Source organism: Chiloscyllium punctatum, chromosome 12 (assembly GCF_047496795.1).
Source record: "Chiloscyllium punctatum isolate Juve2018m chromosome 12, sChiPun1.3, whole genome shotgun sequence".
In the NCBI taxonomy this organism is placed as follows: domain Eukaryota; kingdom Metazoa; phylum Chordata; class Chondrichthyes; order Orectolobiformes; family Hemiscylliidae; genus Chiloscyllium; species Chiloscyllium punctatum.
This window is the reverse complement of record NC_092750.1, coordinates 74,025,459-74,051,823: the sequence shown is the minus strand read 5'-3', so window position 1 is coordinate 74,051,823 and position 26,365 is coordinate 74,025,459. Positions and strand designations below refer to the sequence as shown.

General features: G+C 51.4%; 1 protein-coding gene across 3 annotated transcripts in view; it reads left to right on the top strand.

The window, feature by feature from the left end:
* plxnd1 (plexin D1) overlaps nucleotides 1-24,993 on the top strand; it is a 190,021-nt gene extending 165,028 nt beyond the window's left edge. For all 3 annotated transcript variants that reach the window (XM_072582788.1, XM_072582787.1, XM_072582786.1), the window contains 5 exons: nucleotides 682-845; nucleotides 6,084-6,231; nucleotides 17,360-17,500; nucleotides 18,402-18,476; nucleotides 23,780-24,993. In XM_072582788.1, coding sequence (XP_072438889.1) covers nucleotides 682-845; nucleotides 6,084-6,231; nucleotides 17,360-17,500; nucleotides 18,402-18,476; nucleotides 23,780-23,896 — 645 coding nt within the window. In that variant the 3' untranslated portion in view covers nucleotides 23,897-24,993. The remainder of the gene's footprint in view (nucleotides 1-681; nucleotides 846-6,083; nucleotides 6,232-17,359; nucleotides 17,501-18,401; nucleotides 18,477-23,779) is intronic.
* The last annotated feature ends 1,372 nt before the right edge of the window (nucleotides 24,994-26,365 follow it).

The window sequence follows — 26,365 nt, the reverse complement described above, 5'->3', positions numbered from 1 at the left end:
TTGTGTTTGTTGGAGGTCAGTCATCTCAGCTCCAGGACATCTCTGCAGGAGTAGTGCCCTAGGCCCAGCCATCCTTAGGTGCTTTGTCAACAACTTTCCCTCCATCATAATGTGTGGGGATGTTCAGCACCATTCGCAACTCCTCAGATATTGAAGTAGTCCATGTTCAAATGCAGCAAGACCTGGTCAATATCCAAGTTTGGGCTGAAATGTGGCAAGTAACAGTCATGCCACACAATGCCTGGCAGTGATTGTCTCCAATAAGAGACAATCTAACCACTGCCCCTGACATTCAATAGTGTACCATCACTGACTCCCCATTATCAACATCCTGGGGGGGTTACCATTGACCAGAAGCTCAACTGGACTCGTCATACAAACAAAAGCAGGGCAGAAGCTAGGATTCTATGGCAAGTAACTCCCCTCCTGACTCCCCAAAGCCTGTCCACCATCTGCAAGCCATAAGTCAGGAGTGTGATGGAATAATCTCCACTTGCCTGGATGACAGCAGCTCCATCCAGGAGAGAGCAAGGCAGCAAATACAGGGGAACATCTCTGGTAAGTTCTCCTCCAAGACAACTCCCCATCCTGGCTTGAAAACACATCAGCGTTCCTTCAATGCCTCTTCCCCCCATCTGGACAATGCCCATTTCCCTCGGACTGACTCTGTTCTTCCTGTAGGGCACGTTGCAGAAGTTCCTGGATGATTTGTTCCGAGCAGTGCTCAGTATCCATGCAGTGAAGCCTCCGTTTGCGGTGAAATATTTCTTTGATTTTCTGGAAGAGCAGGCTGAGAAACGAGGCACCACAGACCCAGACACCCTGCACATCTGGAAAACCAACAGGTGAGTGGGTAACCTTGCACTGGTCTCCTGTTCCTTCGTACACAGTTAGAGTATCACTGCCCAGGATCAGAGCTAGAATATTGTTTCAAAGACGCCTTTTGAGGTTTCGCAGGGTCTCTGTCATTCTCAGGGGCTCCTTCTACAGACTCGCTTACTCTTTCATGAGGTGATGTAGTCAATAAGAGTCAATTCTTTCTGTTGATACATAGGGGATTTGGACTTACACAGCAGCAGAATTTGAAGAATTCACTGATTTTCGCAATAATCATCACTCAGTTCAGCCTAAGAGACAGCATTCGTTTCTCAGACACTATATATTTAATTTAGTACAAGCTAACAAACAAGTTATCCACATATGGAGTCATAGAGTCATACAGCACAGAAACAGGCTGGCCAACAAACACAAAATTACATTAATCCCATTTCCCTGCACTTGGTCTGTAGCCTGGAATTTTGAGTTCTCATCTGAATGCTTCTCAAATTTTCAGCATGTCCACTAAGGCTCCTACCAATTTTTATAGATGCACTATATAAAGTATCCTATCTGGATGTATCACAATGTGGTATGATGACTGTTCTGCCCGAGACCATAAGGAAATACAGAGAGTCGCGAATGCAGCCCAGTCCATCATGCAAACCAGCCTTCCATCCACTGCCTCCATCTATACATTGCACTGCCAAGGGAAAGCGACCAGCATAATCAAAGACCCCTCACTTCCACCCTTCTCCATCAGGCTGAAGTTTAAACAAACATCAACCAGATTCAAGAACAACTTCTTCCTGATTCTTATCAGACTCTTGAACCGACCTCTCAAATGTTAATGTTGATCTCCCTCTCTGCACATTCCCAGTGACTGTAACACTGTATTCTCTCTGTTCTGTTACTTTGAGTGCACTTTGTATGGTACAATCTGCTATGGAGCAGGCAAATCAACACTTTTCACTGTATCTTGGCGCGTGACAACAATAAATCAAAGCTTAAAAATGTGTTGCTGGAAAAGCGCACGGTGGCACAGTGGTTAGCACTGCTGCCTCACAGCGCCAGAGACCCGGGTTCAATTCCCGCCTCAGACCGTGCGGAGTTTGCACGTTCTCCCCATGTCTGCGTGGGTTTCCTCCGGGTGCTCCGGTTTCCTCCCACAGTCCAAAGATGTGCAGGTTAGGTGAATTGGCCATGCTAAATTGCCCGTAGTGTTAGGTAAGGGGTAGATGTAGATGTAGATGTAGGGCTTTTCTGAAGAAGGGCTTATGCCCGAAACGTTGATTCTCCTGTTCCTTTGATGCTGCCGGACCTGCTGCGCTTTTCCAGCAACACATTTTTAAGCTCTGATCTCCAGCATCAGAAGTCCTTACTTTCTTCAACAACAAATCAAACTCAAACTTTAATGTTCTGAGAGTACCTGACTCCACCACCCTCTCAGGCACACATTCCATAAGTCTACCAGTCTCTGGGTGAAAAAAGATTTTCCTCAGATCTCCTTAAATCCATGCCTCTCATAATTTTGTGTACCTTAGTCAGATCCACCCTCAAACTCTTCTGCTCCAGGGAAAACAAGCGCAGCCTATCTATTCTCTCCTCATAACTGAGAGTTCCCATCCCAGGCAACATCCTAGTGAATCTCCTCTGCACCCTCTCCACTGCAGTCACGTCCCTCCAATAGGATGGTGACCAGATTTGCACACAGTATTCCATTTGTGGCCTAACCAATGGTTCATGAAGTTGTAACAAGTCTTACTCCTATATACTATGACCCTCTAATCACGTTCCCCCCCCCCCCAACCTCTGTCCTTCCAATGAAAATAATCCTAATCTACTCAATCTCTCTTCATAGTTAGCACCCTCCATACCAGGCAACATCCTGGTGAACCTCCTCTGCACCCTCTCCAAAGCATTCACATCCTTTTGGTAATGTGGCGACCAGAACTGTACACAGTATTCCAAATGTGGCCGAACCAAAGTCCTATACAACTGTAATATGACCTGTACTCAATACCCCGTCCAATGAAGGAAAGCAATGCTGTATGCCTTCTTGACCACTCTATTGACCTGAGTTGCCACCTTCAGGGTAAAATGGACCTGAACACCCAGATCTCTCTGTGCATCAATTTTCCCCAGGAGTTTTCCATTTAGATTAGATTAGATTCCCTACAGTGTGGAAACAGGCCCTTCGGCCCAACAAGTACACACCGACCCTCCGAAGAGTAACCCACCCAGAACCATTTCCCTCTGACTAATGCACCTAACACTACGGGCAATTTAGCATGGCCAATTCACCTGACCTACACATCTTTGGACTGTGGGAGGAAACCGGAGCACCCGGAGGAAACCCACACAGACACAGGAAGAACATGCAAACTCCACACAGAGAGTCACCTGAGGCTGAAATTGAACCTGGGACCCTGGTGCTGTGAGGCAGCAGTGCTAACCACTGAGCCATTGTGACACCCTTCTAGGACAGACTTGGATCTTCCAAAATGCAACACCTTGCATTTGCCTGGATTGCACTCCAACTGCCATTTCAATGTCCAACTCTCCAATAGATCTATATTCTGCTGTATTCTCTGACAGTGCATTTTGTCTTTCCACACTAAAACTGTCTTCACTTACAGGACTGGTATCCCTCTATTCCCTTCCTATTTATGTACTCATCCATGTGTTTCTTGAATGCCGCTATTGTGTCTGCTTCCACCACGTCCTCTAGCAGCATGTTCCAGGCAATCACCACCCTTTGTGGGAAAAACTTACCTCACACATCTCTTAAACTCCACCCCACCCCCCCCAATATCTTAAACCTGTGTCCCCTGGTAATTGACCCCTCCATCCAATGAAAAAGCCTCATACTTTCAACTCTATCCATGCCATTCACAATCTTATAAACTTCTATCAGGATGCCCCTACAACATCCTGCATTCCAGTGAAAATAAACCCAGTCTGTCCAACCTTTCTTCATAGCTAAAGTCCCCCACTCCCCTGTTAAACCTGTTTTGCACCCTCTCGAAAACATCCACATCTTTCTGGTGGTGTGCTGACCAAAGCAGGAAGCAATACTCCAAGTGTAACCTAACGAAAACTCTATAAAGCTGCAGCATAGCTTGCCTATCCTTATACTCAATGCTCCTTCCAATGAAGGCAAGTATTCCATCGGCCTTTTTCCTACTTTATCTACCTGCGCCGTCACCTTCAGCGATCTGTGGACCTGCACGCCAAAATCCCTCTGCATTTCAATACTCCTTAGGGCTTTGCCATTCACTGTATAATTTCCACCTGTACTTGACCTTCCAAAATGCATCATCTCACATTTGTCTGGATTCAACTCTGTGCTATGTTTCTGCCCATGTCTCCAACTGATCCATATCCTGCTGTATCCTCTGACAATCCTCCTTGCTCTCTGCAACTCCACCGATCTTTGTATCTTCTGCAAACTTACCAATTAGACCAGTCACGATTTCCTCCATATCATTTATGTAGACTACAAGCATTAGAGATCCCAGCACTGATCCCTGTGGAAGACCACTAGTTACAACCCTCCATTCTGAAAAGCATCCTTCCACTGCTACCGTCCATATTCTATGAATAAGGCAGTCCTATATCCAGCTTGCCAGCTCAACCCTGATACCTTGTGACTTCACCTTTTGCACCATCAGCCTTGAGGAACCTTGTTAAAGACTTTACTGAAGATCATATAGACAACATCAACTGCTCTATCCTCATTCCCTCATCTATTACCTTCTTCACCTCCTCAAAAACCACAAACAAGTTTGTGAGGCATGACCTCCCCTGCACAAAACCATGCTGTCTATCCTAATAAGTCCATTTGCTTCTAAATGCATATAGATCTTGTCACTGGGAATCTTTTCCAATGAATTCTGTACTACCGACATGAGGCTCCAGGCCTGTAATTTATTGGATTACCTCTTACTGCTATTGTCCAGTCCCCCGGGACTTCATCAGTGACCAAAGAGGATACAAAGATGTCTGTATATGCTCCAGCAAGTTGTTCTCCCGCTTCCCTCAATATTCTGAGATAGACCCCATCAGGACCTAGGGACTTAACTACTTAATACTTTTTAAGGCACGAAACATCTCTTCCTTTCAAATAGCAACTTGGCTTAGAAATTCGATACTCCATTCCCTGAACTTAACCTCCACCAATTCCATCTCTTTGGTGAATACTGACATAAAGTACATCTTCCGGCTCCACATATAGATTCCCTTCTTTGTCCTTGAGTGGACCAACCCTTTCCCTCGTTACTCTCTTGCCTTTTACATATGTATAAAAAGCCTTAGGTTTCTCTTTAATCCTGTTTGCTAGTAGCTTTTCATGACCCCTTTTAGCCCTTGTGAATGCTTGTCTAAGTTCTTTCCTATTTTCTTTATAAACTTCATGACTTCATCAGTTCCCATCCTCCTAGACCTTATGTATGCTTCCTTGTTCTCATTGACCAATGTGCTTCCTTGTTATCATTGACCCAGCCTTGACTGACTCATGGGCAAGTAGACCCAGAACCCTTTGAACACCCAGTTTCTTCCCAACCTCTCACTGGTTAACATAATACGTTGCCTTGCTGTTGTTTATTTACCAAAGTGAATAACCTAGTACCTCACGTTAGATTAGAACAGCCTTCTTGTTCTAGCACACTCACTCAGCCTGTTCAAGTCGTCTTGAAACCTTCTCGCATTTCCACCACAACATCTATTCCCATTCAGTTCGGGATCCCATCAGCAAACTTGGAGATGTTACAATCTGTGCCCCACATCTTGATATTTTCAGTTAACCTGCTTAGGGATGTTATGACACATCTCTGGAGCACATGGGGCTTGAACCCAGGCACACTACTGTTACACTACAAGAGCCATTTTCCACATTATTTATAAAGACGGTGAACACATGTCGAGCTAACACTGATCCTTCCAGTACCACAGAGTCTGCAGTTCTGAAAAGAACCGTTTTATTGCTGCTGTCTGCATTCTCTCCATTAATTAATTCTCGAGCCATACTCCTACAGTTACCTCAATCTTATGTACTCTCAATTTAGTTACTAACCTCCTGCATGGGCACTCTCAAATCCAAAGAGAGAAATCCAAACACACTATGTCCACTGGTTCTCCCCTTCCAATGCAGCAAGTGGTATCCTCAGAAAGGTTCCCTGTTCAGTTCTGCGAAGAATTCCATGCTGCTGTGTGGAGTAATGTCCCGAGCCCGTCAGAGTAATGTGTGACTTATCCTTCCTTCCCAGCTTGCCGCTGCGTTTTTGGGTGAACATCCTGAAGAACCCACAGTTTGTTTTCGATGTGGAGAAGACTGACCATATGGATGCCTGTTTGTCTGTCATAGCCCAGGCCTTCATTGATGCCTGCTCCATTTCTGACCTGCAGCTGGGCAAGGTAAAAGCCCAGCCCAGAGGGCAACTAGTGAGGAATGGTAGGCCGGAATCTAATCGAGGGGTGAGGTGGGGGTTTATATATAGAATGACAGATATCTGGGAGTGAGTTACAGATTGGAATCTAATCGAGGGGTGAGGTGGGGTTTATATATAGAATGACAGATACCTGGGAGTGAGTTACAGACCGGAATCTAATCGAGGAGTGAGGTGGGGTTTATATATAGAATGACAGATACCTGGGAGTGAGTTACAGACCGGAATCTAATCGAGGGGTGAGGTGGGGGTTTATATATAGAATAACAGATATCTGGGAGTGAGTTACAGATTGGAATCTAATCGAGGGGTGAGGTGGAGTTTATATATAGAATGACAGATACCTGGGAGTGAGTTACAGACTGGAATCTAATCGAGGGGTGAGGTGGAGTTTATATATAGAATGACAGATACCTGGGAGTGAGTTACAGACTGGAATCTAATCGAGGGGTGAGGTGGGGTTTATATATAGAATGACAGATACCTGGGAGTGAGTTACAGATTGGAATCTAATCGAGGGGTGAGGTGGGGTTTATATATAGAATTACAGATACCCGGGAGTGAGTTACAGACTCGAATCTAATCGAGGGGTGAGGTGGAGATTATGCAGGGAATTCTGCAACAACACGCGTTTTATATAATGTGAATTCGTGTAACGCGATTGACGAATTGGGACACTGTTTCTAAAGTAGGTAAAAACAATGACCTCAGATGCTGGAAACCAGAGTTTAGATTAGAGTGGTGCTGGAAAAGCACAGCAGTTCAGGCAGCATCCGAGGAGCAGGAAAATCGACGTTTCGGGCAAAAGCCCTTCATCAGGAATACAGGCAGAGTGCCTGAAGGGTGGAGAGATAAGTGAGAGGAGGGTGGGGGTGAGGAGAAAGTAACAGAGTACAATAGGTGAGTGGGGGAGGGGCTGAAGGTGATAGGTCAGGGAGGAGGGTAGAGTGGATAGGTGGAAAGGATCTTAGGCAGTTAGGACAAGTCATGGGGACAGTTACTGAGCTGGAAGTTTAGAACTAGGGTGAGGTGAGGGAAGGGGAAATGAGGAAACTGTTGAAGTCCACATTGATGCCCTGGGATTGAAGTGTTCCAAGGCGGAAGATGAGGCGTTCTTCCTCCAGGCGTCTGGTGGTGAGGGATCGGCGGTGAAGGAGTTCCAGGACCTCCATGTCCTCGGCAGAGTGGGAGGGGGAGTTGAAATGTTCCCTCCGTGACTACCTGGTCAGGAACAAGCCCCCCCCCAACAACCCACCCTCCCGTCCTGGCACCTTCCCCTGCCACCGCAGGAATTGCAAAACCTGTGCCCACACCTCCTCCCTCACCTCCATCCAAGGCCCCAAAGGAGCCTTCCACATCCATCAAAGTTTTACCTGCACATCCACCAATATCATTTATTGTATCTGTTGCTCCCGATGTGGTCTTCTCTACATTGGGGAGACTGGATGCCTCCTAGCAGAGCACTTTAGGGAACATCTCCGAGACACCCGCACCAATCAACCACACCGCCCTGTGGCCCAACATTTCAACTCCCCTTCCCACTCTGCCAAGGACATGGAGGTCCTGGGCCTCCTTCACCGCTGCTCCCTCACCACCAGACGCCTGGAGGAAGAACGCCTCATCTTCCGCCTCGGAACACTTCAACCCCAGGGCATCAATGTGGACTTCAACAGTTTCCTCATTTCCCCTTCCCCCACCTCATCCCAGTTCCAAACTTCCAGCTCAGCACTGTCCCCATGACTTGTCCTACCTGCCTATCTTCTTTTCCACCTATCCGCTCCACCCTCCCCCGGCCCCTGACCTTCATCCCCTCCCCCACTCACCTATTGTACTCTATGCTCCTTTCTCCCCACTCCCACCCTCCTCTCATTTATCTCTCCACCCTTCAGGCACTCTGCCTGTATTCCCGATGAAAGGCTTTTGCCCGAAACGTCGATTTTCCTGCTCCTCGGATGCTGCCTGAACTGCTGTGTTTTTCCAGCACCACTCTAATCTAGACACTGTTTCTAAAATGCAAACTTTTAAAAAGTGGTGGCCGTAATGCAATTGCATTGCCAACACTTAAAGCACTGTTTCTAAAGCATGGTTTTCCTATAATGCGGAGTTCCGTAAGAAAGCAACCACTGCGTTATGGAAGAACTATCTGTGTATAGAATAACAGATACCTAGGAGTGCGTTCCAGACTGGAATCGAGAATATAGAACATCTTGAATAAGAGTTCTACACTTTCTATCAGGGCAGCTAAAAATAGGTTCAAGGTAATCAGGCAGAATCATCATGGTTATGTGAAAGGGAGATCATATATGACCAATGTACTGAAGTTCTTAGAGTAGGTAACACATGCTGTGGATAGGGCAGAATTAGTGGAATATACTGTATGTAGGTTTCCAGATAAGCTGCAGCATTTACACTTATTACAGAAAACGTATGCTTGTGTTTTTGTGGGCAGCATATTGACAACATGACATCTATTATGGTCTTGGATGACGGGATCAAAGGAATGGTTGCTGAATTTGCAATGGCACAAGGATAGAGAGGAAAGTAATTTGTAAGGAGGACTTATGGAGAATACAAAGAGTTTCGTTGAGTGAGTAGGGTAAGTTGTGGCAATAGGGACAGAATCCCAGCAGGCTCTGAGTGACAAGGGGAAACAGGGGAATCTCAGCATTTGCAATTCAGTGTTGCACCTCAGGCTGTACCAGTAACACTCATTATAATGTGAAGGGACACATACCCAACTCATGGCCTGGGATAGGCTGTGTCTCGGGGCTCTTCCCTCACTGCTATAGTATTCACTCACTTTCTCATTTGGCCAGCTCAGCCAGAGAATCAAAGCGAATATTACTTCAGTCCTGCCTTGCCATTTAGCAAATACACGAAGCAAGAAGCTTGTTGTGGTTGTCAGCTAGCCTCAGTCAAGTTGACCCTTCACTCAGGGGTTCCCCCCCCCCCCCCCAGTAAATTATAGTAGTCTCTGACACTAGGGCAGGGCCTTTTGATTTTGCAAGTCCACCATCCTTGCGGGCAGTCCCTGTCGAGACACTGTCCACGGGTGAGACACAGGAGACAGGGTCCATGGGTGAGACACAGGGGACAGGGTCCATGGGTGAGACACAGGAGACAGGGTCCATGGGTGAGACACAGGAGACAGGGTCCATGGGTGAGCCACAGGAGACAGGGTCCATGGGTGAGACACAGGAGACAGGGTCCATGGGTGAGACACAGGAGACAGGGTCCACGGGTGAGACACAGGAGACAGGGACCAGGGGTGAGACACAGGAGGCAGGGTCCATGGGTGAGACACAGGAGACAGGGTCCACGGGTGAGACACAGGAGACAGGGACCAGGGGTGAGACACAGGAGGCAGGGTCCATGGGTGAGACACAGGAGACAGGGTCCACGAGTGAGACACAGGAGACAGGGTCCACGAGTGAGACACAGGAGACAGGGTCCATGGGTGAGACACAGGAGACAGGGTCCATGGGTGAGACACAGGAGACAGGGTCCATGGAGAGAGACAGGAGACAGGGTCCACGGGTGAGACACAGGAGACAGGGTCCACGGGTGAGACACAGGAGACAGGGACCATGGGTGAGACACAGGAGACAGGGTCCATGGAGAGAGACAGGAGACAGGGTCAACAGGTGAGACACAGGAGACAGGGTCCATGGGTGAGACACAGGAGACAGGGTCCATGGAGAGAGACAGGAGACAGGGTCCATGGGTGAGACACAGGAGACAGGGTCCATGGAGAGAGACAGGAGACAGGGTCAACAGGTGAGACACAGGAGACAGGGTCCACAGGTGAGACACAGGAGACAGGGTCCACAGGTGAGACACAGGAGACAGGGTCCATGGGAGAGACACAGGAGACAGGGTCCATGGGAGAGACACAGGAGACAGGGTCCATGGGAGAGACACAGGAGACAGGGTCCATGGGAGAGAGACAGGAGACAGGGTCCTTGGGTGAGACACAGGAGACAGGGTCCACGGGTGAGACACAGGAGACAGGGTCCACGGGTGAGACACAGGAGACAGGGTCCACGGGTGAGACACAGGAGACAGGGTCCACGGGTGAGACACAGGAGACAGGGTCCACGGGTGAGACACAGGAGACAGGGTCCACGGGTGAGACACAGGAGACAGGGTCCACGGGTGAGACACAGGGGACAGGGTCCATGGGTGAGACACAGGAGACAGGGTCCTTGGGTGAGACACAGGAGACAGGGTCCACGGGTGAGACACAGGAGACAGGGTCCACGGGTGAGACACAGGAGACAGGGTCCACGGGTGAGACACAGGAGACAGGGACCACGGGTGAGACACAGGGGACAGGGTCCATGGGTGAGACACAGGGGACAGGGTCCATGGGTGAGACACAGGGGACAGGGTCCATGGGTGAGACACAGGGGACAGGGTCCATGGGTGAGACACAGGAGACAGGGTCCACGGGTGAGACACAGGAGACAGGGTCCACGGGTGAGACACAGGAGACAGGGTCCACGGGTGAGACACAGGAGACAGGGTCCACGGGTGAGACACAGGAGACAGGGTCCACGGGTGAGACACAGGAGACAGGGTCCACGGGTGAGACACAGGAGACAGGGTCCACGGGTGAGACACAGGAGACAGGGTCCACGGGTGAGACACAGGAGACAGGGTCCACGGGTGAGACACAGGAGACAGGGTCCACGGGTGAGACACAGGAGACAGGGTCCACGGGTGAGACACAGGAGACAGGGTCCATGGGTGAGACACAGGAGACACACTCCATGGGTGAGACACAGGAGACAGTGTCAATGGTGAGACACAGGAGACAGGGTCCATGGGTGAGACACAGGAGACAGGGTCCACGGGTGAGACACAGGAGGCACGGTCACTGGGTGAGACACAGGAGACAGTGTCAATGGTGAGACACAGGAGACAGGGTCCATGGGTGAGACACAGGAGACAGGGTCCACGGGTGAGACACAGGAGACAGTGTCAATGGTGAGACACAGGAGACAGGGTCCATGGGTGAGACACAGGAGACAGGGTCCATGGGTGAGACACAGGAGACAGGGTCCATGGGTGAGACACAGGAGACAGGGTCCATGGGAGAGACACAGGAGACAGGGTCCATGGGTGAGACACAGGAGACAGGGTCCATGGGTGAGACACAGGAGACAGGGTCCACTGGTGAGACACAGGAGACAGGGTCCATGGGTGAGACACAGGAGACAGGGTCCATGGGTGAGACACAGGAGACAGGGTCCACTGGTGAGACACAGGAGACAGGGTCCACTGGTGAGACACAGGAGACAGGGTCCACTGGTGAGACACAGGAGACAGGGTCCATGGGTGAGACACAGGAGACAGGGTCCACGGGTGAGACACAGGAGGCACGGTCACTGGGTGAGACACAGGAGACAGTGTCAATGGTGAGACACAGGAGACAGGGTCCATGGGTGAGACACAGGAGACAGGGTCCACGGGTGAGACACAGGAGACAGTGTCAATGGTGAGACACAGGAGACAGGGTCCATGGGTGAGACACAGGAGACAGGGTCCACGGGTGAGACACAGGAGACAGGGTCCATGGGTGAGACACAGGAGACAGGGTCCACGGGTGAGACACAGGAGACAGGGCCAACTGGTGAGACACAGGAGACAGGGTCCATGGAGAGAGATAGGAGACACGGTCCATGGGTGAGAGACAGGAGACAGGGTCCACGGGTGAGACACAGGAGACAGGGTCCATGGAGAGAGACAGGAGACAGGGTCCACGGGTGAGACACAGGAGACAGGGTCCATGGATGAGACACAGGAGACAGGGTCCATGGGTAAGACACAGGAGACAGGGTCCATGGGTAAGACACAGGAGACAGGGTCCATGGGTGAGACACAGGAGACACACTCCATGGGTGAGACACAGGAGACACACTCCATGGGTGAGACACAGGAGACAGGGTCCATGGGTGAGACACAGGAGACAGGGTCCATGGGTGAGACACAGGAGACAGGGACCATGGGTGAGACACAGGAGACACACTCCATGGGTGAGACACAGGAGACACACTCCATGGGTGAGACACAGGAGACACACTCCATGGGTGAGACACAGGAGACAGGGTCCATGGGTGAGACACAGGAGACAGGGTCCATGGGTGAGACACAGGAGACAGGGTCCATGGGTGAGACACAGGAGACAGGGACCATGGGTGAGACACAGGAGACAGGGTCCATGGGTGAGACACAGGAGACAGGGTCCATGGGTGAGACACAGGAGACAGGGACCATGGGTGAGACACAGGAGACACACTCCATGGGTGAGACACAGGAGACAGGGTCCACGGGTGAGACACAGGAGACAGGGACCATGGGTGAGACACAGGAGACACACTCCATGGGTGAGACACAGGAGACACACTCCATGGGTGAGACACAGGAGACAGGGTCCATGGGTGAGACACAGGAGACAGGGTCCATGGGTGAGACACAGGAGACAGGGTCCATGGGTGAGACACAGGAGACAGGGTCCACGGGTGAGACACAGGGGACACACTCCATGGGTGAGACACAGGAGACAGGGACCATGGGTGAGACACAGGAGACAGGGTCCATGGGTGAGACACAGGAGACAGGGACCATGGGTGAGACACAGGAGACAGGGACCATGGGTGAGACACAGGAGACACACTCCATGGGTGAGACACAGGAGACACACTCCATGGGTGAGACACAGGAGACAGGGTCCATGGGTGAGACACAGGAGACAGGGTCCATGGGTGAGACACTCGAGACAGGGTCCATGGGTGAGACACAGGAGACAGGGACCATGGGAGAGAGACAGGAGACAGGGTCCACAGGTGAGACACAGGAGACAGGGTCCATGGGTGAGACACAGGAGACAGGGTCCTTGGGTGAGACACAGGAGACACGGTCCATGGGTGAGACACAGGAGACACGGTCCATGGGTGAGACACAGGAGACAGGGTCCATGGGTGAGACACAGGAGACAGGGTCCATGGATGAGACACAGGAGACAGGGTCCATGGGTAAGACACAGGAGACAGGGTCCATGGGTGAGACACAGGAGACACACTCCATGGGTGAGACACAGGAGACAGGGTCCTTGGGTGAGACACAGGAGACAGGGTCCACGGGTGAGACACAGGAGACAGGGTCCACGGGTGAGACACAGGAGACAGGGTCCACGGGTGAGACACAGGGGACAGGGTCCACGGGTGAGACACAGGAGACAGGGTCCTTGGGTGAGACACAGGAGACAGGGTCCTTGGGTGAGACACAGGAGACAGGGTCCACGGGTGAGACACAGGAGACAGGGTCCACGGGTGAGACACAGGGGACAGGGTCCATGGGTGAGACACAGGGGACAGGGTCCATGGGTGAGACACAGGAGACAGGGTCCACGGGTGAGACACAGGAGACAGGGTCCACGGGTGAGACACAGGAGACAGGGTCCACGGGTGAGACACAGGAGACAGGGTCCACGGGTGAGACACAGGAGACAGGGTCCACGGGTGAGACACAGGAGACAGGGTCCACGGGTGAGACACAGGAGACAGGGTCCACGGGTGAGACACAGGAGACACACTCCATGGGTGAGACACAGGAGACAGTGTCAATGGTGAGACACAGGAGACAGGGTCCATGGGTGAGACACAGGAGACAGGGTCCACGGGTGAGACACAGGAGGCACGGTCACTGGGTGAGACACAGGAGACAGTGTCAATGGTGAGACACAGGAGACAGGGTCCATGGGTGAGACACAGGAGACAGGGTCCACGGGTGAGACACAGGAGACAGTGTCAATGGTGAGACACAGGAGACAGGGTCCATGGGTGAGACACAGGAGACAGGGTCCATGGGTGAGACACAGGAGACAGGGTCCATGGGATAGACACAGGAGACAGGGTCCATGGGTGAGACACAGGAGACAGGGTCCATGGGTGAGACACAGGAGACAGGGTCCATGGGTGAGACACAGGAGACAGGGTCCACGGGTGAGACACAGGAGACAGGGTCCATGGAGAGAGATAGGAGACACGGTCCATGGGTGAGAGACAGGAGACAGGGTCCACGGGTGAGACACAGGAGACAGGGTCCATGGAGAGAGACAGGAGACACGGTCCATGGGTGAGACACAGGAGACAGGGTCCATGGAGAGAGACAGGAGACAGGGTCCACGGGTGAGACACAGGAGACAGGGTCCACGGATGAGACACAGGAGACAGGGTCCATGGGTAAGACACAGGAGACAGGGTCCATGGGTGAGACACAGGAGACAGGGACCATGGGTGAGACACAGGAGACAGGGTCCATGGGTGAGACACAGGAGACAGGGTCCATGGGTGAGACACAGGAGACAGGGACCATGGGTGAGACACAGGAGACACACTCCATGGGTGAGACACAGGAGACACACTCCATGGGTGAGACACAGGAGACAGGGTCCCTGGGTGAGACACAGGAGACAGGGTCCATGGGTGAGACACAGGAGACAGGGTCCATGGGTGAGACACAGGAGACAGGGTCCATGGGTGAGACACAGGAGACAGGGTCCATGGAGAGAGACAGGAGACAGGGTCCATGGGTGAGACACAGGAGACACACTCCATGGGTGAGACACAGGAGACAGGGTCCATGGGTGAGACACAGGAGACAGGGACCATGGGTGAGACACAGGAGACAGGGTCCATGGGTGAGACACAGGAGACAGGGTCCATGGGTGAGACACAAGAGACAGGGTCCATGGGTGAGACACAGGAGACAGGGTCCATGGGTGAGACACAGGAGACAGGGTCCATGGGTGAGACACAAGAGACAGGGTCCATGGGTGAGACACAGGAGACAGGGTCCATGGGTGAGACACAGGAGACAGGGTCCATGGGTGAGACACAGGAGACACACTCCATGGGTGAGACACAGGAGACAGGGTCCACGGGTGAGACACAGGAGACAGGGACCATGGGTGAGACACAGGAGACAGGGTCCATGGGTGAGACACAGGAGACACACTCCATGGGTGAGACACAGGAGACAGGGTCCATGGGTGAGACACAGGAGACAGGGTCCATGGGTGAGACACAGGAGACACGGTCCATGGGTGAGACACAGGAGACAGGGTCCATGGGTGAGACACGGGAGACAGGGTCCATGGGTGAGATACGGGAGACAGGGTCCATGGGTGAGGAGCCATCCATCTTGACTCTGTCTGCTCTATTGGGGGTTACTTTCCTCTTGGAATAAAAGGATCCAGGTATTAATCGGAGGTGAACGTGGGTGGTACAGATGGTGCCATTGGTGCCGGTGGAGAGATGTCTCAAGTAAGTGAGCAGGCAGCACAGGGGTCAGGCTCAATTGGTGGTATTGGAGGCTGGGGTGGGTGACAGTGTCCATGGGTGAGAGTGGTGGAGCATGAGTCTCTGTGAGCATCATGGGGAAACCGTGAGTGCAAACTAGCAGAGAGAAGTTAATGGCCCTGACACTGGCAAAGTGGAGAAGGACACTGAGCAATGGGTAATCCTCCAGATGGTGAGAATCGGACCAAGATGGCACGGTCAGGTGTCGTGGCCTCCACTGCTAGTCCTAGGAAATCTGGTCTCTGCACCACCACATGCAACATTACTGCAAGCTTTCTGCCTGCACAGTACCACGCCAATTTCAGACTGCAACCGCCCCCCACCCCACCCATCTGCCCTATCCACCCTACTGCCAGAAACTGAACAGGGCAGCTCCAGACTGACTGTGCGTGTCCAGGTATACACCAGGATTTAATTCAGAATGCCGGTGACTTCCAGGGTCACTGGCAAGAGACAAGTTGCACCGGGAACGGCGAGCGTTAGGATGGGGGCAGCAATCAGATCAGAGACACTGCAGGTACTGAAACCCCACTCGACGCAGTGAGTCCTGTAAGAAAGGATGAGGAACTTCATAGCGAGAATCCCTTCGCAAAACTCAACTTGCATTTAATCAAACAAAAATAAACCGTAAGGTTCAGCCCAGAGAGTATAATAACTGGAAATTGTCCTCCTTGGGACGAAGACTAAAAAAAGAAGCATATTATCTATTATAGGGGCTGCAGAGCTCTCACGCGCAGAGGGACCTGGGTGTCCTAGTGAAGAAGGTCAGTATGCAGGTACAGCAAGTAATCAAGAAAGCTCACAGAATGTTATGTTTTATTGTGACAAAGGATACACGAATAGGGAGGTTAAGCTTCAGTTATACAGGGCACTGGTGAGACCACGCCTGGAATACTCTGTACAGTACTAGTCAATATATGTATGTGAACATGCTGGAAGCATCTTCAGAACACAAGCTGGAATAGCCTGTGTTCTGAGGAAAGGCTAGCCGGGCTAGGTGTGTATCCTTTGAAGGTTAGAAGAGTCAGAGGTGATTTGATAGGATCCTATATGTCTTGGAGGGATCTTGACTGGGTGGATATGAAGAGGATGTTGTGGGAGGCTTGAAAATTCAGGGACACTGTTTAAAAATAAGGAGTCACTCATTGAAGGCAGAGACAGGGAGCAATTGTGGATGGCACGGTGGCACAGTGGTTAGCACTGCTGCCTCACAGTGCCAGAGACCTGGGTTCAATTCCCACCTCAGGCGACTGACTGTGTGGAGTTTGCATGTTCTCCCTGTGTCTGCGTGGGTTTCCTCCGGGTGCTCCGGTTTCCCCTCACAGTCCAAAGATGTGCAGGTTAGGTGAATTGGCCATGCTAAATTACCCGTAGTGTTAGGTAAGGGGTCAATGTATGGGTGGATGGCGGGTCGGTGTGGACTTGTTGGGCCGAAGGGCCTGTTTCCACACTGTAATGTAATCTAATCAATTTTCTCTCAGCGTCATGAGTCCTTGGAATGCTTTTCATCAAAAGGAGGTGGGAATATCATTAAGCATTCACCTTAAGTAAGGAGGGTGAAAGATTATCAGTAGCTGGGCAGGAATATGGAGCTCTCAGATTAGCCAGGACCTTCTGAGACAGTAGTGCTTGAGAGGCTGAATGGCCTACTCCTGATTTACATGCTCATATATATCTTGGCAATATAGGATCACAATGCAGAATCTTCTGTTGTTTTTGTTTCTCCTTTAGGATTCACCAACAAATAAACTCTTATACGCAAAGGAAATCCCAGAATACAAGAAAGCTGTGCAGAGATATTACCGAGAGATCCAGGAAATGATCACACTAAGTGAACAGGAAATGAATGCTCACCTGGCAGAGGAGTCTCGGGTAAGCAGCAGAGACTGAGTGGAAGGTTGTAGAGAGAGCTTTACTCTGTATTCAACCCTTCTGCTGTCCCTGACCTGGGAGTGTTTGTTGGGGACACCCTAAAGAGAGATTTATTTTGTCTCTATCCCCATGCTGTCTCTGTCCTGAGAATGTTTGATGGGGGTCAATATAGAGAGAGATTTACTTTTATCTAACCCCATGCTGTCCCTGTCCTGCAGAGTGTTTGATAGGGGACAGTGCAGATGGAGCTTTACTCTGTATATAACTCTGTGCTGTCCCTGTCCTGCAGAGTGTTTGATAGGGGATAGTGCAGATGGAGCTTTACTCTGTATATAACTCTGTGCTGTCCCTGTCCTGCAGAGTGTTTGATAGGGGATAGTGCAGATGGAGCTTTACTCTGTATATAACTCTGTGCAGTCCCTGTCCTGGGAATGTTTGATAGGGGACAGTGCAGATGGAGCTTTACTCTGTATATAACTCTGTGCTGTCCCTGTCCTGGGAGTGTTTGATAGGGGATAGTGCAGATGGAGCTTTACTCTGTATATAACTCTGTGCAGTCCCTGTCCTGGGAATGTTTGATAGGGGACAGTGCAGATGGAGCTTTACTCTGTATATAACTCTGTGCAGTCCCTGTCCTGGGAATGTTTGATAGGGGACAGTGCAGATGGAGCTTTACTCTGTGCTGTCCCTGTCCTGCAGAGTGTTTGATGAGGTACGTACTGTTGGAGCTCTGTATTTGATGCAGTAAGAAAGAGTACAATGTGATTTGTTGTTCCTTTGTGCTGATATCTGTCAAATGTTGAACTGAATCAACAATGAAATTGGCTTTGCATTCTGCCAGGAAGATGTAGCAAAACGGGGTTTCTGAAATTGGAGCATTCTCATTTTATTTTGTTTGCAGAAACACCAAAATGAGTTCAACACTAATTTCGCTATGGCTGAAATCTACAAATACGCCAAGAGATATCGCGGTCAGGTGGGTGCACTGTGTGTGTGTTAGTTCCTGCTGTTTCTGTTCTGCAGAAGGTGGTGGTTGTGAAATTGACAGGTCATGTAACCAATCGGAGCCCAGTAGACAGCCTTCTGCCCCCACCTACAAGCCCAGTCCGCACTCCCTCCCTCATTATGGGTGGCACGGTGGCACAGTGGTTAGCACTGCTGCCTCACAGCGCCAGAGACCTGGGTTCAATTCCCGCCTCAGGCGACTGACTGTGTGGAGTTTGCACATTCTCCCCGTGTCTGCGTGGGTTTCCTCCGGGTGCTCCGGTTTCCTCCCACAGTCCAAAGATGTGCAGGTCAGGTGGATTGGCCATGCTAAATTGCCCGTAGTGTTAGGTAAGGGGTAGATGTAGGGGAATGGGTGGGTTGCGCTTCGGCGAGGCGGTGTGGACTTGTTGGGCCGAAGGGCCTGTTTCCACACTGTAAGTAATCTAATCTAATCTACCACGTCGAGAGGTGTGCAGGGACATCCACAGATATTTCCCACTCGTCACTCCCAACACCGTCGGGCTCAGGTACAGTCAGACACATTCACCCTCAAAGACTAGCACACAGACTCACACTCCAACTGAATTCTCCTTTATTGGCGCACATGTGCTGGCATCACATGAGTTCGGATGGAAAACAGACCAATCGGCCCTTTGATCTTGTTCTGTCCTTCAATAAGATTGTGATAGCTCTGATCTTCACGTTCCCCCCTGACAGTCTCAATCTGGCCTTCAATCCAACCTCCACTGGGCTCTGGGGAAGAATATTAAAAAGTCAAATGAGTTGAGTTCAGATACAGCGACTCCTATCACCAGGTTTCCCCAATCCGCTGGGATGAGGAGGGAAATACTGAAAATAGTGTGTGCTTCTGAAGCCCTGTGTCCATCTGCTCACAAAACGTGAGGTCTATCAGTAGGGATGACACCCTGCTGCTCGAACATACTGTACACTACATGTCAATCTTACACCATCCACGGTCACCTCTTCTACCCTCACCCCATCCTCTTTCATCCCCTTCCACCATCACCCCATCCACCCTCACCCCACACTCTTCCACCTCCATTTCCTCTCACCCCTTTCACCATCACGTTCTCACTCCCATCCTCCTCCACCTCTACCACCATCACTCTCTTCCCCCCTCACTCCCATTCTCCCTCACCTTTTCCACCATCACTCCCTCTTCCCTCACTCCCATCCTCCTTCACCCCTTCCACCATCACTCCATCCTCCCTCACACCTTCCACCATCACTCTCTCCTCCCTCACCTCTTCCACCATCACTCCCTCTTCCCTCACTCCCATCCTCCTTCACCCCTTCCACCATCACTCCATCCTCCCTCACACCTTCCACCATCACTCTCTCCTCCCTCACCTCTTCCACCATCACTCCCTCTTCCCTCACTCCCATCCTCCTTCACCCCTTCCACCATCACTCCCTCCTCCCTCACCCCATCCTCCCTCACACCTTCCACCATCACTCCCTCTTCCCTCACCCCATCCTCCCTCACCCCATCCTCCCATCCTCCCTCACCTCTTCCACCATCACTCCCTCCTCCCTCACCCCATCCTCCCTCATCCCATCCTCCCTCCTCCCATCTTCCCTCACTCCCTCCTCCCATCCTCCCTCACTCCCTCCTCCTTCACCCCATCCTCCCTCACCCCCATCCTCCCTCACTCCCTCCTCCCATCCTCCCTCATGCCCTCCTCCCTCACCCCCATTCTCCCTTCTCCCTCCCTCACCCCCATCCTCCCTCACCCCCATCCTCCCTCACCCCCATCCTCCCTCACCCCATCTTCCCTAACTCCCTCCTCCCATCCTCCCTCACTCCCTCCTCCCTCACCCTATCCTCCCTCACCCTATCCTCCCTCACCCCATCCTCCCTCACCCCATCCTCCCTCACCCCATCCTCCCTCACCCCATCCTCCCTCACCCCATCCTCCCTCACCCCATCTTCCCTAACTCCCTCCTCCCATCCTCCCTCACTCCCTCCTCCCTCACCCTATCCTCCCTCACCCCATCCTCCCTCACCCCATCCTCCCTCACCCCATCCTCCCTCACTCCCTCCTCCCATCATCCCTCACTCCCTCCTCCCTCACCCCATCCTCCCTCCTCCCATCCTCCCTCACTCCCTCCTCCCATTCTCCCTCACACCATCTTCCCTCATACTCTCCTTCCTTACCTCATCCTCTATCACCACATCCCCTCCCCTCACCCCCATTCACATTGCTCTGTGATGTTTACCGTCTAACCTCTTCCTTTTTGCCTCATGTTTGACTTCAGCGGGAGTCTCCACACCTCCTCAGTGCCAGAGCAAGCTGCCAAAATCTCGGGATCTCCTCCTTTCGAGACATCACTAACGAGACTTCTTGTCACACTCTCAGTTCCAGCACCTCTCCATTTGTTTCCCACTCTGAGGATGGAAATTTGTTGGCATTTGTCCCATGCTTCCACATTTCAAAGGCAGGGATAATCTCCCACACATCCCTCACATAACACCCTCCCCCCTACAGGACAGTGAGGGGAATACGGTCTCAGAGTCCCAGTGTAGCATAACTGGTGCTGCCATTAGGAACACTTTTCAGAGGTTTGGAGAGGAAAACCACATTTAAAACTCTCAGTTGTGAATGTTAGCTGCTAATACTTATTCTCCCCTCCCTTCCCCTGTCCACCCTTCCCCTCTCTGTTTATTAATGTCTCTGTCTCACCCATTTTCTACATCTCTGACTCTCTCACTATTTCTTATTCACTCACCTCCTATCTCTCTCTCTCTCTCTCACACACACAATTTCATATTCCCACACTTTTCCTATCCCCGGCTGTGTCTCTCTCCCTTACTCTGTCTCTGTGACTGTCTCTCACTCACTATTTCATATTCACACTTGCCCCCAACCCCCTCACTATTTCATACTCTCACATCCCCCACACACCCCCCTCACTATTTCATACTCTCACACTCTCCCACACCCCCCTCACTATTTAATACTCTTACACTCTCCCACACCCCCCTCACTATTTAATACTCTCACACTCTCCCACACCCCCCTCACTATTTCATCCTCTCACACTCCTCCACACCCCCCTCACTGTATCATGTTCTCACATTCCACTCCACCCCCCTCACTATTTCATGTTCGCACACTCACCCACACCCCCCTCACTATTTCATACTCTCACATCCCCCACACACCCCCCTCACTATTTCATACTCTCACACTCTCCCACACCCCCCTCACTATTTAATACTCTCACACTCTCCCACACCCCCCTCACTATTTAATACTCTCACACTCCCCCACACCCCCCTCACTATTTCATACTCTCACACTCCCCCACACCCCCCTCACTATTTCATACTCTCACACTCCCCCACACCCCCCTCACTGTATCATGTTCTCACATCCCCCACACACCCCCCTCACTATTTCATACTCTCACATCCCCCACACACCCCCCTCACTATTTCATACTCTCACACTCTCCCACACCCCCCTCACTATTTAATACTCTCACACTCTCCCACACCCCCCTCACTATTTAATACTCTCACACTCCCCCACACCCCCCTCACTATTTAATATTCTCACACTCACCCACACCCCCCTCACTATTTCATATTCTCACACTCCCCCACACCCCCCTCACTATCTCATACTCTCACACTCACCCACACCCCCCCTCACTATTTCATGTTCGCACACTCACCCACACCCCCCCTCACTATTTCATATTCTCACACTCCCCCGCACCCCCCTCACTATTTCATATTCTCACACTCCCCCGCACCCCCCTCACTATTTAATATTCTCACACTCCTCCACACCCCCCCCTCACTATTTCATACTCTCACACTCCCCCACACCCCCCTCACTATTTCATACTCTCACACTCCCCACACCCCCCCTCACTATTTCATACTCTCACACTCCCCCACACCCCCCCTCACTGTATCATGTTCTCACATTCCACTCCACCCCCCTCACTATTTCATATTCTCACACTCCCCCACACCCCCCTCACTATCTCATACTCTCACACTCCCCCGCACCCCCCTCACTATTTAATATTCTCACACTCCCCCACACCCCCCCTCACTATTTAATACTCTCACACTCCCCCACACCCCCCTCACTATTTCATCCTCTCACACTCCCCCACACCCCCCTCACTATTTAATACTCTCACACTCCCCCACACCCCCCTCACTATTTCATCCTCTCACACTCCCCCACACCCCCCCTCACTATTTCATACTCTCACACTCCCCCACACCCCCCCTCACTATTTCATACTCTCACACTCCCCCACACCCCCCCTCACTATTTCATCCTCTCACACTCCCCCACACCCCCTCACTATTTAATACTCTCACACTCCCCCACACCCCCCTCACTATTTCATACTCTCACACTCCCCCACACCCCCCCTCACTATTTCATCCTCTCACACTCCCCCACACCCCCTCACTATTTAATATTCTCACACTCCCCCACACCCCCCTCACTATTTAATATTCTCACACTCCCCACACCCCCCCTCACTATTTCATACTCTCACACTCCCCCACACCCCCCCTCACTATTTAATACTCTCACACTCCTCCACACCCCCTCACTATTTAATATTCTCACACTCCCCCACACCCCCCCTCACTATTTCATACTCTCACACTCCCCCACACCCCCCCTCACTATTTAATATTCTCACACTCCCCCACACCCCCCCTCACTATTTAATATTCTCACACTCCCCCACACCCCCCCTCACTATTTCATACTCTCACACTCCTCCACACCCCCCCTCACTATTTAATATTCTCACACTCCCCCACACCCCCCCTCACTATTTCATACTCTCACACTCCCCCACACCCCCCCTCACTATTTAATATTCTCACACTCCCCCACACCCCCCCTCACTATTTAATATTCTCACACTCCCCCACACCCCCCCTCACTATTTCATACTCTCACACTCCCCCACACCCCCCCTCACTATTTCATACTCTCACACTCCTCCACACCCCCTCACTATTTAATATTCTCACACTCCCCCACACCCCCCCTCACTATTTAATATTCTCACACTCCCCCACACTCCCCTCACTATTTCATCCTCTCACACTCCCCCACACCCCCCTCACTATCTCATACTCTCACACTCCTCCACACCCCCCCTCACTATTTCATACTCTCACACTCCTCCACACCCCCTCACTATTTAATATTCTCACACTCCCCACACCCCCCCTCACTATTTCATACTCTCACACTCTCCCTCTCTGTGTCTCTCCAGGTGATGAATGCTTTGGAATCTAATTCAGTGACCAGACGCATGCAGTTCCAACACAAGTTTGAGCAAGTGATCGCATTAATGGAAGACAATATTTATGAATGTTGTAGTGAAGCCTAGCTGGCAGAGGCTGACTGACTGAGTACATTATCTCCTACACCTCCTAACACTGACAACCTTCGATGGACTGGTCCCTGTGCCAACCAATGCTGTTTGATGCCCCCAACACCACAATGTGAAGCAGACTGTGTGGTATATCTGGGAGTGATGGATGAGCACAAGTAATATTGGCCATTGATCAGCCCTGGTGACCGGTGTGCCAACAGGTGATGAACGGCGATGCGAGTGGCATCTCCGTGTCTGATAGGTGGTCAACCAGTGTGCCGAGGGAAGGGCGAGGATGGGATGCCCTTGGAACAGTGCGGGGGGTTGTGATCTCATCATGCCAGAGAGAGAAACCACACCTGGCAGACCTCTGGGGGCACAGTCTGATCCCAGTCGGAGGGCAGCAGCAGCTGGCAGGAGCTGGGGTGGGTTAGGGTGTGTGCCCATCTGTCAATGAAGAGGAACCAGAGTAAAAGGAGGGTAGAAACTGTACTCAGAATGGATGTTGGTAATCTCAGGGTCTGTTCAATTGGGAATGGGGGAGTCATGCAGTGACAGCCCCTTCCTTCTCAGGGATTCACTCCAGATCTTGAGGGGGGTGGGGGGCTGGGGCGGGGGGGGTGGGGGGTGCGGATGTGGTTTTACTTTATAAATGAGGCATTCTCAGTGTTGCACAGGGTCAGATCACTTTGATCAGTTTCTCAATCGGAGGCAAGGAACTAAGATTCCATCCTTAGACATGTTTAGTTGCTTCCAAGCTGTGTATAGGGGCTTCAGTTCATAAATAGGGAGGGGGGAGGGGGGGGGGTGGTGGTGTGTGTTTAATTTTACTGACACAACTGATTACATTTAGCATATTTAAGTACTGACAAGTTACTAACCAAAGTGGTTTAATGTGTGCTAATGGAGCTGGTTATCTCAGCAGTTGGGGAGCTCCTATAATGAGAGTGGGCTTCCTGCGATCCGAGCAGAATAGGATGGGAAACACAGGAAAAGACCTCCTGGGTTGGGACTGCCCCTCAGGAAGCCTCGGAAGCTTTGTGTCTGTCCCAGACGAGGACAGCTCTGTGGCTATGAAAATCAGACGTTTTTGGGTGACGCCCCCCCCCCCTCCCCGCCCCCCCCCCCTCCCCGCCCCCACGCCCCCACGCCCCCACGCCCCCACGCCCCCGCCCCCGCCCCCGCCCCCGCCCCCGCCCCCACGCCAGAGAGAAACTGCATCTGTCCAGCATAGGACAATAACAGGAAACCATATGGAAGGCCATTACTTCAGTCAAACAAAAGAGCCTCCCAGGAAAGCTGGAGGGCGGGATCTCCATGTTTGATAGGACTAGGTACATCTTGGGAATATCAAATGAGAACCCAGTCCACTTCCTAGCATGATCAGGTCCATTCCGCAGGGAGAGCAGCCACCTCCCATGTTTTATTGCCTGGTATCTGTTCCTGGATCAGGGTGAAGCTGGTTTGCAAGTGAATTTATTGGATTGTATGGGACCACCATTTGGACATATGCAAATCCCACCAGAATGACAAATGTTTCCCCAAGGGAGGAGGGAAATCTAGCCCACGGTGAGGGGCTCCATTTTAAGAATCAGGAAGTCTTTCTGTTTAAGACAGGGATGAGGAGGAATTCCTTGTTGGAGTCTCAGGAATCGTCTTCTGCGGTGGAGGCTGGGTCATTGCGTATTCACAATTGTGTTAGACCATTCTGATTGACCAGGATGTGGGGAATAGACACCGATAGAGCTCTGAAGCTCAAATCAGAGTAGCTATGATTTGATTGAAAGGTGAGGCAGGCTTAGGAAGAGGCCAGGTTCTGTTGTGCTCAAGTATGCAAGTATGTTTTGGTTATCCATTTTCCTTTCTAATCAACCTGTTTGGACATGTTATTAGACGCCTCTGGAGCAGATGGGGCTTGAACCTGGCTTCCCAGGCCTCCCGGTCCAGGGAAGGGTCACTACCATTGTGCTATTTTATACAGTCATTGTTAAAGTTGTGGTAGGATGCATCGACTTGGGCGAAATCGGGTTAGCGTATACAATGGATTTAAATAAAGCACTTGTTTTACTGTTCAAATTACGCCCAGACTCTCATCTTTGTTGCGTGGTACTGATTAGGAGATTGCTGGCATTGGTCAAATGGAGAAAGGGAGGACTGCAGATGCTGGAGATCTGAGTCGAGAGTGTGGTGCTGGAAAACCACAGCAGGTCAGGCAGCATCCGAGGAGCAAGAGATTCGACGTTTCGAGCATAAGCCCTTCGCCAGGAATGTGGATCCTAAATCAGTGAAACATCCTGCCAGGGACAGTGTGGATGTCATTTGAATGTTTCAGACCAGCTCTGCAAGTCTTTCTTTCCAATAAAACATTTCCTTGCTCAGTGGCTTGCACTCATTTCTTCAATGGCCAACGAGCAGCTTGCAGTATGAACCTTGAACCAAGATGGCTGGCATCACTCATTACTGCAGTGCCTTCGACTTTAACTC